This window comes from Andrographis paniculata, unplaced genomic scaffold, assembly GCF_009805555.1.
Source record: "Andrographis paniculata isolate CXL003 unplaced genomic scaffold, ASM980555v1 Contig79END, whole genome shotgun sequence".
NCBI classification, from domain to species: domain Eukaryota; kingdom Viridiplantae; phylum Streptophyta; class Magnoliopsida; order Lamiales; family Acanthaceae; genus Andrographis; species Andrographis paniculata.
The window spans coordinates 4781180-4801995 of record NW_026137616.1 but is presented as its reverse complement, the minus strand read 5'-3'; the positions used below and the strand labels follow the sequence as shown (position 1 = coordinate 4801995).

The 20816-nt window shown below is 34.4% G+C and overlaps 1 protein-coding gene across 1 annotated transcript; it reads right to left on the bottom strand.

Moving 5' to 3' along the window:
* Window positions 1-10696: 10696 nt before the first annotated feature.
* Window positions 10697-13273, bottom strand: LOC127240542 (uncharacterized). Its single transcript, XM_051259267.1, has 6 exons — window positions 13088-13273; window positions 12241-12326; window positions 12055-12141; window positions 11850-11982; window positions 11547-11780; window positions 10697-10903 (listed from the first exon to the last, which is right to left on the bottom strand). The coding sequence occupies exons 1-6, from the start codon at window positions 13271-13273 to the stop codon at window positions 10697-10699; spliced, it is 933 nt and encodes a 310-aa protein (XP_051115224.1).
* Between the last annotated feature and the right edge of the window lie 7543 nt (window positions 13274-20816).

The window sequence follows — 20816 nt, the reverse complement described above, 5'->3', positions numbered from 1 at the left end:
TGATATTTTTGGGGGGAAAATTTTAGATGAATAGTAGGATTTTTGTAGAATCCTTCAAACGAACAAACCCTAAATTTCAACCTTTTTTTAGTGAATTATTTATGCTGTGTTAATATCTTTTATAATTAAATAAATAATTTGTTATATTTTCAATTAAATTAGTACGTGATCCTTATAACATATTGAAAAATTGTTTTTGATCAAGTTATTCCAATTTAACTCAACTGTATCACTTGTTAGTCCAACAATTATGCAACTTATGCTAAATCAAAGCTAATGTTTCCAAATTTTAATTTCAAAGACCAAGAATTTGAATGATCATTTGAATGCTACCCAAAATATCACTTCAACTCACACATTCTTTCATAATTCGGTAAACAAAGCGATTTTATTGTAAAAACTACTAAATATTTTTTTGCTCTCAAATAAAGCAAATTTGGCCTCCAATTAAAGTTAAAAGATATTTCAAACATCTCAAATTAAACAACAAGAAGAAAACAAGCTCTAAGGAGAACAAAATTTTTTTCCAACACACTACACAGTTCTTCGCCAAAATATAGTGCTTATAAGTTTAGAAAATTATATAAATTCCATTTTACATTCAAACGAAGCAGGTCTCTAATTGAAGTTCACACATATATTCACATCTAAAAATATATCTACATATTTCAACATTTCAAATTAAACAAAAAGACGAAAACAAGTTCCAAAGTTAATAGAAAATTGTCTTTACACACTATACAATTTTTTGGCCAAAAAATAAAGCGGGTAATAACTTAAGAGCTCATCATCAGTGAGCCCACCGAGCCAAATTAAAGCAAGAATAGACTCCAAAAAGTTGCCACAGCTGAGGTCTCCGGTCAAGGAGGAGGACATCATAACCAATTTACCAATTTTGCTAGGGCTCTCCCAATTCAAGGAGATCCAATACCTTAGAGTTGGACATTCCACTCCTTCAGAACAGACTCCGGTCCGAGCTCCCCAGCGATCTGTTATTTGAACAGCACCTCAATCATATCATCGAACTTCCATTGCATCCGCATCAGCATCTGCTTCAGATGGAAGTGTAACTCAGCTAGATTCTTCGACATCAGCATCCTTCCTCTTCAGATTCCTCCTTGGTCTTCTTCGCTTCATGCTGCTGCAGACAACATACCACCTTGTGAATACATAGTTTGATATAGAGTAAATGTTTGACGAAAACAGGCCGAAATATTGATGACAAGTGATGGAGATTTCTTTCAAATTCAGTAATTCATCGATAAAAGAATAATCTTGAAAGTGCAGCCACTTAGTGTATTTTGAACCAGTAAGGAGTAACACAGGAAACATATCTTTATTGAAATTAAAGGCTGTGTTTGTCTCTATTTACTGTTAGATTCATTTTCACCTAAAGAGCCACAATATCCAACAACTATTTTTCTATCAAAACATAACATACCAATCAATTTAACATTGAAAACTTATTTCTCACTTAGAGAAATGCATATCCAGCACCCCCAAAGCTTTCAAAGCACAAACTCACCCTAATTTTATTTTTTTCATATTGAAGAAGAATAGAAGCTTGATGGAGATGGGACATAGCTTGCATAAGCAATGTGCTTTTCGACAACTTCTTTCCCTTCATCATCAATGCTGAACCATTTCTCGTCCAAGGTAAGGGAATCCCCATTTCCAATATCTGTTGGGAGTAATAGTTGTCAAAATTAAGCTTTAGGTATAAGCATTAGGTGATAAAAATCACAAAACATAGATTACATGACTTACTTTGATGCATTACTTCCGAATCCTCCAAACATTTCAATTTCCAGTCGAATCCTCCAAATAAATTCGATAATCACGACAATTTTATCGAAATAAATTCGATAATCATTTAATTTTATCGAAATAAATTCGATAATCGCAACAATTTATCGAAATAAACTCGATAATCATGTCGAGTCGAGGTAGAACCTCTTTCTCGAAATAAAAACGAATATGCCCCGGTAGTGCCTCCGATTCATGGCGCAACTTCCCAAAGATAAAACGACGTTTGTCTCTGAATCAAGTGGTACCCCTATATTTTTGGAGCTCCGGCGAACTAAAATGAGGGGAACATACATTGTGTTGAGAGGCTAGAGTTCGGAAAGTCGCCGGAAAACTTAACCAAAGAACTCGACGAAAACTTTGCCCCGATAGAGAGGATTAGAGAGGGAGAGATGAGAGAAACTCTCAAGCTTTGGTGTGTTTTGAGAGGGTGTGGAGAGGCCCTTTTATAGGCACCTCCACCCTTGAGGGCACTTATTGTCTGAGTCGAAACCGTCGGCTCTTAATTCCGGTAACTTCCGGTCATAAACATCAAAATTAATTCCAGTAATAAACACCAATTTAATTCCAGTCATAAACACCAAATTTAATTCCGGTCATAAATATATTAGTTGAATTTTGAATTTCAAATAAATATTCTCTTATATGCATGTAATTATTTGGTCCGGACATGTGGCACCACTACAAAAAAATAGTTTATTCGTAACGAAATTCCGTTACTAAAGTTCACGTAGCTAACGTAATTCCATCTCAAATTCCGTCTCTAATATCATTAGTAACAGAAAAATTGGATTTAACAACGAAAAAATCTGGTTACAAAATTGATATTTTTTTGTAGTGCACGCGCGCCTGTGGCTTAACAACATTTATATGCCTAACCACACTATTAATAACCACCATACACCCCACATGCATTCAACTCACCGAATAATCGGTTCCGGAAATTATGAATTTAATTTAAAATTAAATACCATCGATTAAATAATTAACCGATTTTTCAAAAATCCACCACATGAGTGAAAATGCCCATTAATATGACAACACACAGCTCAGTTCCAAAGACACCGACACGTCATGATAGGTAGCTTGTGACTTTGAACCTTCCTTAGTCAATATTATTGTATGTACCGGTGCCCTAGCTGACACGATGCATTGAACTATTCCACATTTGTGTACATTTTAGTCAATAATATTGACATGCCGCTATTTCAACCTCATTTTGTTCTCACGTTTTGATCCGTTTCGGTCATGGATCACTCTTTGAATTCAGAAGTGTTTCATTTGAAACGACCCTTACTTCACACTTATATAGGTAATCATGTCTTAAAGTATTCAACTATACTTTTAGGACTATTAAGAGTCAGTGACTCAACCTCACCACTTTGCACTTTGTAACACTCCTAGTTTTTTAGGGAATGGTAATCGAGTGTTCGTGCCGAACTATTACAACTTAGTTTTCCCAATTGAACCAAGGCTTGGGATCTCCAAGTGATTTGGTTAGGTTACCACTGAAATTGTCTCTTAATTCGTGGATTTCAGAGCCATTCCCTTTAGCAGTTTATACATTTGATCAATATAACCATTTGGTTAGCGGATCCGCAAAGTTTTACATTGACCTATAGTCAATATTCATAACCCCATTTGTGATCAATTGTCAGACAGTGTTGTGTATGTATCAGATATGTCGAGATTTACCATTATAAATTTGATTCTTAGCTTTTGCTTTTGCATTTTGACTATCATAATATATCATTACCGGAGGTACTAGATTTTTTTTTTTTTTCTAAAAGGATCGAGCTTTAAAAGTTTATTTCGTGGACTTTCACGAAATTGCTCCACCTCCGGTCATAAAGACATATCCATTTGTAGACAATGAATATTTCGTTTTAGATATCCCGTTAGCATCACAGTACCCTTCAACTACTGGAGGATATCTTCGTGTAGTGTATGCCAAAAGTCGAAAGTATATTTTAAATATCTCATGACTCTTATAGCTTTACACGACCTACCGTTTTCTCCGCAATTTTCTTGAGAGACGGTGCTTACACCCCACACTTCAAATATTTGTAAGAAGGTTTATTGTCTTTCCACAGTTTATAAGGAATTTTATCCTTACCTTTGAGTGGAATTTTATTCAGAATATAACTTGCTGTCAAAACAGCCCCACAATTTTTGCGTAATTCTGAATAAATCAGCAAGGCATTCATGCATTCCGTAATGTTATTCGATTATGGTGAGTATGATGTCGTAGTCTGATGAATTATGAAACATAGTTCCTCATACAGAAATTACAGCCTAGCTGATTCGCTGCCTTATTCTTATTTTTTAAGGCATTATTGCTTCTTTCTTTCCCCTTAATAGGTAAAGGTAGCAATATCTCGTGCAATCATTTATTAAGTTGATTAATATATATATTTTTTACCTCAAATCTTCACATTTTTTAAATTACACATATCAGTGTAAATTAAATCCAATGGATTCTCATTTTTTTAAAATTTTTTTTATCTTTATTATTATTATTATTATTATTATTATTATTTTACATTATTAGTCATTTTTGTCTCTATCCAAACTTTCCGTTTAGTTTGAGCATGAATATTTAGTAAATTAAATTTACAAATCTTTTTATAGCATTTAGATTAGTATTACCCAATCTACAATGCCATAAATAGGTACACTCGAAACAATATTTTGTTCCGTTCGACCGGCATCTGTCGACACAGTAGAAACATCGACAACGGATGTGCTTACACTCGAATTTCCAGCAACATCCACGATGTTGGTAATTTTGATCGAGCGACGATATTCTCGCAATATGTCAAAATATATTTGTTTTTACGATTGTTGGAAAATTTTTATATCGCGAGAATATCAAATAATTATCAAAAAATAAAATTCGATATCATAATAATTTACCGAAATAAATTCGATAATCAATAAAACTTATTGAAATAAATTCGATAATCACGACAATTTTATCGAAAGAAATTCGATAATCAATTTAATTTTATTGAAATAAATTCGATAATCGCAACAATTTATCAAAATAAATTCGATAATCATGTCGAGTCGAGGTGGAACCTGTTTCTCGAAATAAAAACGAATATACCCCGGTAGTGCCTCCGATTCATGGCGCAACTTCCCAAAGATAAAACCACGTTTGTCTCCGAATCAGGTGGCACCCCTATATTTTTGGAGCTCCGACGAACTAAAATGAGGGGAACATACATTGTGTTGAGAGGCTAGAGGTCGGAAAGTTGCCGGAAAACTTAACCGGAGAACTCGCCGAAAACTTTGCCCCGATAGAGAGGATTAGAGAGGGAGAGATGAGAGAAACTCTCAAGCTTTTGGTGTGTTTTGAGAGGGTGTGGAGAGGGCCTTTTATAGGCACCTCCACCCTTGAGGGCACTTATTGTCCGAGTCGAAACCATCGGCTCTTAATTCCGGTAACGTCCGGCCATAAACACCAAAATTAATTCCGATCATAAACACCAAATTTAATTCCAGTCATAAACACCAAAATTTAATTCCGGTCATAAATATATTATTTGAATTTTGAATTTCAAATAAATATTATCTTATATGCATGTATCTGGTCCGGACAGGTGGCACGTGCGCCTGTAGCTTAATGCCATTTATATATCTAACCACACTATTAATAACCACCATACACCACACATGCATTTTAACTCACCGAATAATCGGTTTTGAAAATTATGAATTTAATTTAAAATTAAATTCGATTGATTGAATAATTAACTGATTTTTCAACAAAGGGACTATAATATACTTACTCCGAAATGGAAAGCGGGGCACCCTCTTTGGCAGAAATTGCGAGGCAAATATCATCTTTCATTTTCCACTTCAACTGCTTCTTCTTCATGTTGTTCAGGTATCCGAGAATGAAAGATCTGAGAAGTAGAAGTCAAGGTTAGAATATTATTTACCAGTATTTATTACCTATCCATTGCCGCATTAATTTTTGGTTTAGCTTCCTTGACCTTGCTGGAAAGTTTTGCATTATCTTCTTCCATCCAACTCCTCATTTTTCTATCCAGTGAAAAAAAAAAAAAAAATTAAATGTAGATTGTAGACAAGTGAACTTAAAAATCTATCATAATGAAAAATGAAATAAAAGGGAAACAATACTTACTCGGTTGCAAGGGCTTCATCGCAGAGAATGTTTAAAAGCCAAAGCTTTTCCGAAGCAGTGAAAGTATCATAATTATCTGTGGTCTCCAGAGAATCAACTCTCTGTGCTTTAAGAACACTTTGTGATGGAGACAAGCATTTCTTGAGCACATCAAACCATGAGTTCTCCCTATCTGATGTGCTGAGTTCCACAGACCTATTCAAGAATAAAAAAGCAACCAATTGTCAAGTCATTGAGGTAAATGAAATACAGGAAAATTTGTTGTGGAGCGGCAACACATACTCTTCCCCTTGATGCTCCAGTAAATGAGAGAGGAGGTTAATATGAAACAGGACATTAGAAGAAATACTTCATTTGCTTCCAGTTCTGAAATTATTGTTAGAAATTATATTCAAAAATTAAAGATCGGGAATATGCAAGACAAATCTAAATGATTTCTATGATAAAAGAAACAGACGGATACACCATGTGTATATTTTTTACATCCTACAGGACCAATGCATACAATTTTATAATTCTAATAGATACGACCTTTCAACACTAACAGACACAATTTTAAATTTGAATTCTAAATAAACATAACTACCTAGGAAATTAATGGACTAATAATGACAAATTATAATATATAACTAATTATATAATAAACCAAATACATAATCAGAATTACTCCCAACACTCTCCCCCTTAATTCTGCTTCTATGTGTTCCAAATCTTCAATTCCGATTAAATCTCTCATCTCTATGAACTTTAGTTTGGGTAGTGCCTTGGTCAAGATGTCAGCCTTTTGTTCTTCTCCACTGCTATGCTCTACATAGATCGAACCCCCTTCAACGCATTCTTGAATAAAATGAAATTTGGTATCAATGTGTTTACTTCTTCCGTGAAAGACCGGATTCTTCATCAAGGATATGGCAGATTTGTTATCCACGTATAATTTAACACATTGAGCTTCCCAACCAGTCAAGTCTACCAATAAGTTAAGTAGCCACAATGCTTGGCATGCCGCTGAAGTTGCAGCCATAAATTCAACTTCATAAGAGGAGAGAGCGACAGTGCGCTGCTTCTGCGAACACCAAGTGATAAGGTTGCCCGAAAAATAAAATGCCATGCCGGTTGTACCTTTACGATCATATAGATCCATACCATGGCTACTATCACTATATCCATGTAATCTTCCATTGCATCCCTTATCATAAAACAGTCCATAACTCATCGTTCCCTTGATATACCTCAATATTTGCTTAACTGCTTTATAATGACTTTCTTTCAGTGATGCCATGTACCTGCTCACAACCCCCACCGAATATCTGAGATCCTGTCTAGTGTGAGTGATATATCTTAGGCTTCCGATGAGTCTTCGATACTCCATTGCATTTGCTGGTACACCTTCTTCATCTTTAGATAAGTGTAACTTTGGTTCCATGGGATATTTCAACGGATTACAATCTGCCATTCGTGCAGTTTGTAATATTTTCTTAGTATACCCACTTTGATCAATTGTGATCCCTTTCTCACTTTGGTGAACTTCGATTCCCAAATAGTATGAGAGTCTTCCAAGATCACTCATATCAAACACATTCTGCATCTCCCTTTTGAATGTACAAATCAGCCTTTCACTTGTTCCGGTCACAATCAAATCGTCTACATACACGCCAACTATCAACAAATCTTTAGACATGCACTTCTTGTACACAGCTTGCTCTTGTGGGCACCGCTGAAAGCCAAGTCCTTTTAGTGCGCTGTCAAGACGAATATTCCACGCTCTTGGGGCTTGTCGTAATCCATAAAGAGCCTTGTGTAATTTATACACAAATGCTTCCTTTCCTGTGACAACAAAACCATCAGGTTGGGATACATACACTTCTTCCTGTATAATACCATTCAAAAATTCCGACTTTACATCCAAATGGTGGACATGCCATCCTTGCGAAGCTGCCAACGCCAATAGCAACCGTATAGTTTCAAGTTTAGCCACCGGTGCAAACACTTCCTCAACGTCCACTCCTTGTCTTTGTAGATATCCCTTTGCCACTAACCTTGCTTTGCGTTTCACAATATTGCCTTCAGCATCTTTCTTTAATTTAAAAACCCATTTCAGTCCGATGGGTTTCTTTCCTTGGGGAAGTGTTGTCAATTTCCATGTTTGATTTTTGTTTATTGCTTCAAGTTCCTTCTGCATCGCCTCCTTCCAATTTGCATCAGTAGACGCCTCCTGGAATGATGTTGGCTCCTCTCCAGCAAACATCAATTCTTCTCCTTCACCCTCTACAACATCTGATTGTGCATAAACGTCTGACAGAGAGCGAAACCCACGAATGGGTGTGTGATCGAATGCTGTCTGACTGGCTTCTTGGCTACCATCAGATGTCTGAATCAATGGACTATCTCGAAAGGCTGAATTCCTTAAGGAGTCTGCACTTCTTGTCACTGATAACGGCGGAGTCTGGTCATTAGTTGTTTCGAATTGATGTATTGGACTTTCAACTCCATCACCAACTGGATCTCGACTACCACCTTCATCTCCACCAGGAACGTGCTCATTAAACCATCCAAATCTTGTGCTTGATTGAGTGCCTTGCTGTTCACTCCAATTCCATTTGGCTTTTTCATCAAAAATTACATCACGTGCAACACATATCTTATTTCGAAGAGGATCATAGAGACGATATGCTTTGCTACAAGGTTCGACTCCCATATAAATCATTTTTGAGCTTCGATCACTTAATTTTGTTAAGTGATTCGTTGATGTCTTCACATGCGCAATGCAACCAAAAATCTTGACATGTTCAAGAGATGGTTTCTTTCGCTTCCAGCCCTCATACGGTGTCATGCTCTTCAAACCTTTTGTCGGAACTCTATTTAAAATATACACTGCATGTCGGACTGTTTCACCCCACAAATTTTCTGGTACACTCATCGCCTTTAACATGGATCTCGTTGTTTCAAGAACAGTTCGATTTTGACGCTCCACAACCCCATTTTGTTGTGGGCTGTATGGTGCCGAGAGTTGCCTTTTCACGCCCTCTTTATCACAGAATTCATTGAATTGTTGTGATGTGAATTCACCTCCTCGGTCAGTCCTTAGCATTTTTACCTTATATGCGCTTTCACTCTCGACTTGTGCTTTGAATTTCTTGAATGCCGGGAATGCCTCATCTTTTGTTTTGATAATGTAAACCCACATAAACCTGCTGTAGTCATCTACAATCAGCAGAAAATAATTATTTCCTCCTAATGTTTGTGGTGATATCGGTCCACACAAATCTGCATAGACTAGTTCCAGTGGGGATGAAGCACGATACTCAGTTTCCTTTGGAAAAGGTTGGCGAGTTTGTTTAGCGACCAAGCACCCTTCACAGACTTTTTTCGGGTGCTTCACTCTTGGCACACCACGCACCATATTTTGGTCAACCATCAACTCCAATATCCCGAAGTTTATATGACCGAGCCTCGCATGCCATAACCATGCTTCATCATCGAGGCTTATGGCAAGACAAACTGCTTGTATGGTCTGAAGATTAATCTTGTACACACGGTTTTTCGACCGTTGCACCTTCATGATCAATTTCCCATGTTCATCATGAACCTTCAAGTGTTCATTCAACATTTCTACCTTGTATCCTTCCTCTGTTAATTGCCCTAAGCTTAGAATATTACTCCGCAAGGCTGGAATGTAGTACACTTCATAAATAACTTTGTGTTCGCCATTTTTGCACTTCAATAAGATGGATCCCTTTCCTTCAATCTGTACTTTGGACCCGTCACCAAAACAAACTTGACCCATTATCTCCTTGTTAAGTTCAGGGAAAAGGGTTGCTTGCACCATTATCTAAGTACCATACATCATCACTATCTCTTTCACTCTGATTTGGGAGCACTTTATCTTCATTAAGCAATACCTTAGGTATTTGTGTTTTCCCCGTAAACACTTAAAAGTAGTGCAGGTTCCTCCTCTTGCGCTTGGGCTAGATTTATTTCATTTTATCCTTCGATGATGACTTGCATTCTGACGCATAATGCCCAAATTTTTCATAATTAAAACATTTTATGTGGCGCTTGTCTCTGCCCTTGTGTTGATTATACCTGGAATCTCGAGATTGTATAAAATTGACATGTTCACTTTTTCCTCGTCCGCCTCCTCTACCACGACCACCATACCGGCCGCCTTTATCATGATGGTAAGATCCACGTCCTCTTCCACCTGGAGCCCAACTTCCTCCCGAAGTATTCTGATTTTTTTGGAAATTTGTCTTAGTGAGTAATAAACTTACCTCATTACTTTATTTCCACTACGAAGCTTCACCCTATTTTCATAAGCCTTGAGTCGGCCAATAGCTTCTTTGAATGGCATGGTATCTAAGTCGCAACATTGTTCAATTGAAGCAACCAATTGTAAATACATGTCCTGAACTGAATCAAGAAGTTTCCGAACAAGTGTATTGTCTTCAATTGTTGAACCAAGATTATTAAATTTCGATACCATGGCGCTCAAGTTTCCAGCAAATTCATCTATCGTCTCACCGTCTTTCATTCGCAACCTTTCGAAATCACTCTTCAGCGTATGCAGTCTTGCCCTTTGCACCCGATCAGCTCCAAGATATCTTGTCTTCAATGCCTCCCAGATTTCCTTCGCGGTCCTCTTCTTCGACACTTGCAGAAGGATGTCTTCTGGAACTGCTTGGAATATAAAAGCCCTAGCCATCTTGTTCTTTTTATCGCTCACCCATCTTGTTCTTTTTATCGCTCACCGCCTCTCTGGCCGGTGGTTCGATGGAGTCCCAGATCCCCTGAGCATCCATTATGGCTTCCATCTTTATCGCCCATGTCGTATAATTTTTTGGAGTTAACATGGGACATTGAAACGGGACTGAACCGCCCTCCTTTCCTCCTTCTGCTTCTATCGACATATTTTTCAGTTTGAGATACTTGGGCATCAACCTGGCTCTGATACCAAGTGTTAGAAATTAAATTCACAAATTAAAGATCGGGAATATGCAAAACAAATCTAAATGATTTCTATGATAAAAAAAAAAAAAAAAAACCGACGGATACACCATGTGTATATTTTTTACATCCTACAAGACCAATGCATACAATCTTATAATTCTAATAGACACGACCTTTCAACACTAACATACAATTTTAAATTTGAATTCTAAATAGACATAACTACCTAGGAAATTAATGGAATAAATAATTACAAATTATAATATATAACTAATTATATAATCAATCAAATACATAATCAGCATTACTCCCAACAATTATAAATATCTTGAAGTATAAGTTTTGCTTGCTTCTCTTTAATATCCAAGACCTGTCCACCCGAAACCAAAAGAAACAATGAAAAAAGAAAAGCAAATACAAATATACTATCAATAGGCAAACATGGTTAACTTTCTGTTAACCAATGTGATTAACCATCACTACCATATTAGCTCAATAAAATGTTGGTTATCATGTAAATATCATAAATCTTATTGATATGTTTTAGGTGACCAAAGGAGAAGGCAATAATATACACATGGGGTCGGAACTAAGTAAAATGAACATCATTAACACATAAATAGAACATAAGGATACTTGCCTCGCCAAAAGAAGCACAAAATTCCATCAACTGAATGGCATTCCCGGCATCTTCTGTGGGTAAGTCAACTCCACCCACACTGCTCACCACTTCTCCCTCTGGCAGGGGAAGACCACATGAACCATTCCCTTCAGGTTCATGTTTTGCACCACAATCTGGCTTTCTTTTCTGACAACTATAAGGATCAATTGACTTCTTCTCGCCAGAGGTAGAACCCTCTCCGGACGAACGGGCCTACAAATCTCAAAGGGAGAGCATATGATCAATCTGGCAACCAAAAATCAGATTCCGTCAGTAACTAACCATAGAAGAAGCTACCTTTTCAGTAGCTCTGTCTTGGGGCGTCATTTTAACTAGCATTTCAGCGACTGAGGAAAATCCCCTAGCTTTTGCTTTCTTTGCGGAAACACCAGTGGGATTATCATTTCTTTTTCTCCTATCAATGCATAATTACGCCATCAGAAAAATGCTGCAAATTAGTCATTCGAAAATAATTCAGAAGACTCACATGCAAAAGCTGCAGTTGCAAATGCCCCTACATTTGGGGCAAGTCCACTGCTCCAAACTCGCTACTTCTTCAGCCCTCTCGCCGTATCTAACTTGGAAAAAATCATGAAAATAACTTTAGATTATACAAATATACAATAAAGTGTTGAATTTAAAATTATCATAATGAAAAGATGATCCAAATAACCTGTTCCAGTGACACTTGTGACAATACATAATCGGGCATCGTTTGGTAATCCTCTGAAACTTGCATGCTACCACAAGATCCAGGGTCTTTTGCCAACACGTCCAAACGTCAAGCATAAAAATTCGAGAAAATGAAAACAATTTAGAGAACTTGTTTCACAGAAGATAAGTCATAAAAGCTTCACCAAGCATATTAAAGCCTCAGGAAAACAAGCAAGAAATTAATAACAGACTAAATGTCGTGACTTGCCACACTAGATAATTTATTTTTCCACACTAGTTGTCTCAATCTATGAATGATCTGCGCATAATCTTCTCCACTCACAATATGCTTTCTTGTATGCCAGGATTTAAAGCTATCACAACAGGTAAACTATTCAAGATTCAGTAAATGTACTCCTACATTCAGTAAACTACTCAACTTTTAATTTAATGCATAACGACAAATAAGAGCCCAACCGATAACCTCCATGTTCGCTATTTGCCTGAATCTTTCAAGTCAGGCTTACAACATGCTTCAAGATCAACGAAAGGTAATGTAAATCTTTAAACTGTCCAAATCAAGAAAATCAGGTTACTTCACCATTTGATCTCTATATTTAATTTCACATTAATTGCATTACGATCTAAATTAACAAGTAGAAAATGTTATTTACCTCCAAGCTCCGTGCAACACATCAATCTCACAATCAATCAAGGTTACTTGCATCAATGCATGCACCACAATTACCACACAAATTAGAACATCGTAGACAGTCCACAAATCAAACAAACAAATTCAGCCCCAATTTTACCCTAAACCCTCACTCCAACTAAACAGCAACTGAATGCAAATGAATGAATAATACCTGATGGCAAGTCTTCCCATTGACGGGATCATAAATCCAACTCCCCACCTTGCTAACCCCGGGCGCAGTGTTGCGCTTCCTAGGTGGTGGAACAACACTGCCCTGTCCGCCGTCATTGAGGTCGCCATTTTTTCCGACTGAGAGAGACTTGGAGGAGTCTGAGCGGATGATGGTGGATCCAAACATGATGTTGTTGGTCTGTATATGTTCTATATATATATATATAAGACAGTAAAGATAATGTTGTTTCCATGTATAAATTTGACGTATATTATCAGTGTAATATTCTTTATGCAATTTAATATATCATTTCAAAATTTGAAATTACTATTTTGGTTTAATTGATAAATACAATATTTTGGTTTCTCTGTATTGATTAAAAATAAAATATATTATTTCAAATTTCAAATTATTATTTTGGTGTAAGTGGTAAGTACATCTCGATACATTTTTTTTTTATGATTCGGGTAAAATGGAAATATATTATTTCAAATACAATTTAAATTTATTTTTTTTGATGTAATTGGTAAATACAACTTGATAAAAATTTTACTTTTCTGGGTAAAAATTAAAATAATTAGAAGATAGTAATAAAATTTATTATTACGTAAAAATATTATCTGTTGATTATTTTGTTGTTACTGGATTTATTTGAAGATAAATAATGTGGCATGGGGTGCGCGCTTGAGAATGCCTATATGATTTTGAACGAAAAATCTACTAATTACATGAATTTGTATATGGAATGATGGTTTAGTCATGTCCATGATAAAAGAGAGTTATATACTGCAGTATGAAAAATCAAGTTTTTTCTGTGATATATTTTGGAAATTGTTTTAAATTAAATTAATTCTGGAATAAAACTCTCAAAATTCAGATTAATTAAATAATTAAATTGAAGAGATTTAATCTCTTAGATTAAATTAAATTGGCAATTTTTGCGATTTAAATTTAAAATGTGCAGATTATTAAATAAAATTTAAATTTAAAATGTGTATCTTTTATTTGAATAGACACTTCAAAGATTATTAAATAAAATTTATCTTCTCAAATTCTGACAAAACATAGATTATGCAGATTCTTGTTGTATGCATCTGCGTGCACAAATAATCTCCCAATATTTTACTTGCTTCATCTAAAATTCGAGTGTTGCTTTGTTTTATCCTCATACGAATTTCGTGTAACCTGAGGTGTTAATAAGGTCGAAACATCGTATAAGGAAAGCGAATCTACGCGACTTAAAGTATATCCAAGATTGTGTATACCATACGAAATTTGATTTCTTCTTATTTTCATTCAATCCGGATTATTTCTCCAACAATCTTATACGATATTTTCGAAAGATCTTTGATGCGATACTTTGGCGGATATGAAAATGAAATTTGGAAATCTCCAAATTTGAGGATATTGGAATCTATTATTTCCAATGATCAAATCCATAGAATTTATTTTTAAATTTTGAAAAATGAACAGACGAGGGTACAAAATATCAATTTAAGAGAATAAAAATTGCATCTGATAAAGAATGCAGACATTTTTTTATTAGGTTGGGGTAGGACAGTCGGCAATGAATTTCCCGCTTCTCTGCTGTGCAATTGATCATCGATCATTTTAACGATTAACAAAAAAAAAATTGCAGTCCATGGTGGGGTAGATTGGAAGCAGTAGAGCAGCATTGAGAAATGATGTTGTATGCAATTACTTTTTCCTCGGATTTTATGGCGGTTTGTGAACAAACAATACCATGGAAGGAAGTATGATTAAAGGTTTCTTTCCTCCAAGTTTCTGTACGAAGGATACGGGGAGGTGGATATAATTCTCAAATTAAAATTAACATGAGATTTATTGACCAATATTGGAAAGGGGGTGCAGAAATCTTTTGAGTATGGAATTAAAATTCCAAGGGTCCAATATTATACATATATGAATATTATAAATTGAACCTACTTTTGTTTTGCCAAAATGTCATATAATTAATTTGAGAAAATTAATTAATGTGTTTGCAAAACATATGGAATGAATTTTGGTATCCCTAGAATTAATTTTGTATAAATTAATTTGTGAAGGGCTGGCTCGTAATTCTTTTACGAGAATTGTGCATTAGTGATTATTTGATAATCACTTGGGCACACTTTAAGAATCGTCAAATATATTTTGACTTCAATTAAATGTGGCCTACGTCAAATAATTTGACAACAAAAATAATTATTGGGATTATTATTTGTGCACAAAGTTGGGAGTAATATTTCGATGGCTGAGGATGGCAAATTGCGGTTAGGCGTGAGGCTGTCATCTATCATTCGTAAAATGTTAGCGTTTTTTGAATTATCATGAATCCGAAGCTTTGTATGTCGAATTGTATAGAGTGGAATCACTCACATTCATTGGCCAAGAAAATGACATACAATATGTTATCGGGATGGTTAAAGTTCATTAAAGTGTCTTAGGGTGAGACACCCAATTCCCTCTTAGTACAATGCTGGGAGCTTAATTCAATGTGGAAAACTCACGTTTAGAAGATTGGAACCCACTTGATTTATTCATTCCAAAGAGTGTGTTCAGATTTGCAAGAAAGGTGCATCTTTTATTTCAATAGAGACTTCAATCTTTGTTAAATAAAACTTATCTTCTTAAATTCTGAAGAACAAAAATTATGCAGATTCTTGTATGCAGAATTAATCTGCGTGCAAATAATCTCCCAACATTTTACTTGCTCAATTTTTCGCCTAAAATTCGAGTGTTACTTTGTTATATCCTCGTACGAATTTCGTGTAACCCGGGGCGTTGATAGGGTTGAAATATCGTGTAAGGAAAGTGAATCTACGTGGCTCAAAGTATATCCAAGATCGTGTATACCCTGCGAAATTTAATTTCTTCTCATTTTCATTAAATCCGAATTATTTCTCCAACATTATCTAATATACAGACAATTCTTGTAATATTTTGTTGGTGGTTTAATATATTACACTGCAAGAAATTATCAATTTTGTAACGAAATTTTTTTGTTCCTAAATTCACTTTTTCCGTTATTAATGATATTAGAGACGGAATTGGAGATGGAATTACATTAGCTACGTGAACTTTATAAACGAAATTTCATTACAAATATACTATTTTTTTTTTGTACTGTTATTTCAAAATTTAAAATTATTATTTTGGTATAATTGGTAAATATAGTTGAATTTTATTTTTTTTTGCGTGTGTATCGAGTGAAAAAAGAAATATATTATTTCAAATCTAAAATTATTATTCGGATATAATTGATAAGTACAACTAGATATGTGAATTAGTTAAAAATATAAATATATTATTTCAAATACAATTTAAATTTTTCTTTTTTTTTTATGTAATTGGTGGATAAATGTTACGTAATAGAGTTGTTTGTTTAGTGAAATAGTTTGAAAATATATTTTTTTTTAGGTGAAGTACATGAAGTTGCGTAAGTAATATAAAAATAATAAGTATGTGTAGTATATTATTTTATTTCTTTTTGAAAATGTGTTGTTTGGGAAAAATGTTTTTCACACTTATTCTAATAATATTAGCGGTTTAATATATTATTTCAAAATGTAAAATTATTATTTTGATGTAATTGATAAATACAATTAGAAACTTGTTTTTTTTTTTTTTTGTATATTAAGTAAAAATAGAAATATATTATTTCAAATATAAAATTATTATTTTGGTATAATTGGTAAGTACAATTGGATACATGAGTTAAGTAAAGATGTAAATATATTATTTGAAGTGATGCATTAAAACACGTAAAAAGAATATTATGAATAATATTTGTTTGTGTTACATAAAATATATGCATGGTAACAACATTATTTTTATTTTCCTATATACATAGAACTTACTCAGACCAGCAACATCATCGTTTTGATAAACCATCATTGTCTCATCTCATACTTCTCTAAATCTCCTTCAGTCGGAAAAAATGGCAACCTCAATGGCGGCCGGAGAGGGCAGTGTTGTTCCACCACCTAGGCAGCAGAACACTGTGCCCAAGGTTAGGAAGGTGGGGAGTAAGATTTATGATCCTGTCGATGGGAAGACTTGCTATTTGGTTTTGTTCATTCATTTGCATTCAGTTGGTGTTTACTTTAGGGTTTAGAGTTTAGGGTTTAATTTTATGAACAATTGCCACCTAAGGGTTTAGGGTTTAGGGTTGAGAGTGAAACCATACTTCGATATTTCGGTTTAGTGAGAGCTAATTAGTAGTGTTTAAATACTATTAAAGTTATTTTATTTTATACTACAATATTTGGTATGCATTGTTCAGTATTTAGTTTTAATTCAGTATTCAGTTATTCTGAATTAAAGTTAAATGGATTAGTTAGAGGCGTGCTAATATCACATTTAATGACATTTTCATGTCGTGCATCCACACTTGATCAAATCTTAGAATTAAAGTTAAATGAATTAGTTAGAAATAGACATGTTAAGGACATTTTCATGTTGTGCATCCACACTTATCAAATCTTAAGTTATATTAGTGTTGTGACCACTGATCGGTCTCATTGCAATAAATGGAGTGATGACCTTTGATCCATATTGATGTGATTTAAATATAAGATTGGTAAAATATGTTAAAAAGGATATGATAGCTAATTTTTCATGAGCTCATAAAGTTATTCAATATACATTTACCTAGTGGAAGATTGTTGGATTAAAAAACCAATTGTGGGTTAAATTTAACTATTTGGACTAGCCTATATTAATTGATTTATTAAATTTATTGGGCTTAAATATATTTAGTAAGTACGGGCCTCCTATGTGCAGAAACTCGGTAACTTATTAATTGTGTAATGAAACCAATTAATAATAACTGATATATATTAGGGATGTGATCCAAGGTCTAGCGCAACATCAGTGATGGCAGAAACCCTAGGGGTTTTCTCAACAGGGGTTGTACCATAGATTTGAATAACACAAAACCCTTCATTAATTTGTAGATTCGAATCCGACAACACTAATGGAATCGGTTTAGACACGACAAATATTTTAATTTCTGATAAGTTCCAACAATATGACCCGTAATTCTACAAACAAACAAATCTCGTTGTTGATCAAGATGCACCGTCACATTTTGGAAAAAGAAAATAAAATGTATATATACACACATATATATATATATATGTTTGGATGCAGAAAGGAACAAGCTACTATAAATTAATAATAGATAAAGAATAGTTAAATATAAAAAAAAAAAAAAAAAAAAAAAATTATAAGTTTTAACTTTAAATTTGTTAGAAGTTATATGAGAAAATAATAAAATTGTGTTTATGATCATAAAAAAATAAGGGCCTATATAGGCAGACTAAATCTAAGTAATCTAGATATAACCAAATTTAAATCTAAATCTACTAAATTTATTTAATTGATATAACTAAAGGGGTTGAATTGCACCAGCGCTGAGAATCTCATCTCATATACTATAAACCTATTTTTCTGTCTTCTAAAATTTTCCTTAAACATAATAATAATAAAAGATTATTATACTATAACACAAATTATTTTTAATTCCACTGCACAAAAGTTATATAATGAAATAAAAGTTTGAAGGAGCTTAAATTTAGTTTTGAATATAAGAAAGAGTTTTTTTAACGAATTACTCAATTATGAAAATTGCTATACATTGCTTCAGAAGCTGCGCGACCTCGCCACCACCGCCATGCTTCACGAAACATCCCATGGCAGACGCACATAATCATGAGATTGTTCCTGCTCCGGTACCTGTACAAGATTCCCTAGATCACGGGGATCCTCTGGTATAGACAGACATAGGGCACGTCGAATACTGGCTGCCTCTCGTTGCCGTCCTGACTCGGTCTGCTAACAGCAATCTCTACTGCAGACAATAGAAGCAGAGAAATCATTACCAGTTGCCTTCTAATCTACATTAGAGTCAAACACAACAACTCACAGTATGATAAAAATCGAAGTCATAACTATTTATTATTGTCATTAACCATTCGATTATCAAACTATCTCTAATTAGCAGGTTTCATTGGAAGATTACCCTTCCGGATATCTTTTATCACACTACCAAGGCAAAGACTTATTTCAAAATGATGAGCTTTTGCAAGGGTGATTTGAATTATGAATACAAAATGTGTTAAAATATGATCTTAACAAACCAACACCGAAGACATAATAATTGTTATCGACTACGGTATGTTGACATCAACCAGGGCCGTCAAGACACAGTGCTGATGCGTTTTCTGTCTTACTGCTCCATGAAAACACTGCTAACATTTAAAGGAATGATACTCTCCACACACATGGAATAATATTGCTTTAAGAATAAACTAGCATGACGATTAAAGTAACTAATGCAGCCATTCATTTATAATGCATCGGCATTATGCTTATATATCTTGGTTCCGGAAAAACGCAAGCACGTATCATAGCACAGTTTGAAAATATGAATTAGTTATAACAATTTGAAAAGGCCAATTGGCAAAACATGGAAAGCAACTAATGCAGCCACATTATGGGTGTATTTACCGGTGAGATTTTGATTTTGGGTTTTAGTTTTTAATAGTAATACTTTAATTTAAATAGTTGTTTGAAGCAATATAAATATGTATTAATGTGAAGTTTTGAATATAAAATTTAATTTTACTGTAATATAATAAATAACAAAAATGTGTTTGATTTTATAATTTTGGAAAAAAAAAATCAGAATAGTAAAATCAGAATTTGAAACAATCAATTGGCAAAACATGGAAACTAACTAACTAATTCAGCAACATTGTGTTTTTTCAACTCCAACAAAACACGAAAATGTGTCGTTTGAATGAGAACATTAAAAATTTCGGATTTTTTTTTCTATATATCACACAACAAAGGCAAAGGCTAATTTTCAACTTTTAAGCTATATATATTGTTGTATATGCTGATATGCATGTACATATTACACCCGATAAACACAATTAATTTACCTCACCAACATCCTACAAATAATAAATAATAGTGAGTGCTCAATATGCCAACTACACTACTTGCATCATTCATGGCATCCCATTGAAGGAAAAAATAAACCAATTCGCACAAAAGGGAGAAGGATTTAATAAAGACAGAAAACGAGCGGAAAAGGAAAGATGAGAAAGAAGGTTTAAGAGCTCAGATCTCAATTGAATTTTCAATTTAGCTGAATTCTTGAAATTCCACAAAGCCAAAACATAACCCTTGTAGCAGTAAAAAAGGGATGGGAGTTTAAATTAGAGTATTAATAGATGCTAAGCAAATACGAAAAACACAGTATGAATATGTTGTGTGGTTTGGCCAACCTTGTTATTTCCAACTTGAATCCCATTTGCCTTAATAGGTCCAAATTTCTTGAACACATCTTCAAGCTGAGCAACTGTTGCGTTTAGAGGCAAGCTCCGGATGTATATGGAGTGACCCTCAGTTGTAATACTTCAGAAGAATTTTAGACACTGACTTTATATCTGGAGACAACTACCCAAATCCCTTCATTGTTGATAGCCTTTGCTGCTGCTTCGACCACCACTGAAGTTTCCTCGGCCCTTGAAGCTATTACTTTGAAGATATGTTTTGTGGCTGTTGCGGTAGTTTTCTTGATTGTGCAGGAACATGTCATAAATTGAAAAGGAAAACCATATGGTTTAACATCTGATGCATAAGAGAACATAACTCCAAAGAATCTTGCAGTACGCTTTCAAATTTATTTCCAAGATTTCTAAGGCTGGCTTGTTAG

Excerpts from the sequence above, each read along its gene's own strand:
- LOC127240542 (XM_051259267.1), bottom strand. The coding sequence starts at position 13,273 with ATGTTTGGATCCACCATCATCCGCTCAGACTCCTCCAAGTCTCTCTCA. Across the intron at positions 12,142-12,240 it reads CACAAGTGTCACTGGAACAG|ATACGGCGAGAGGGCTGAAG; the intron begins GTTATTTGGATC and ends TTTCCAAGTTAG. Across the intron at positions 11,983-12,054 it reads TGCAACTGCAGCTTTTGCAT|GAGAAAAAGAAATGATAATC; the intron begins GTGAGTCTTCTG and ends ATGCATTGATAG.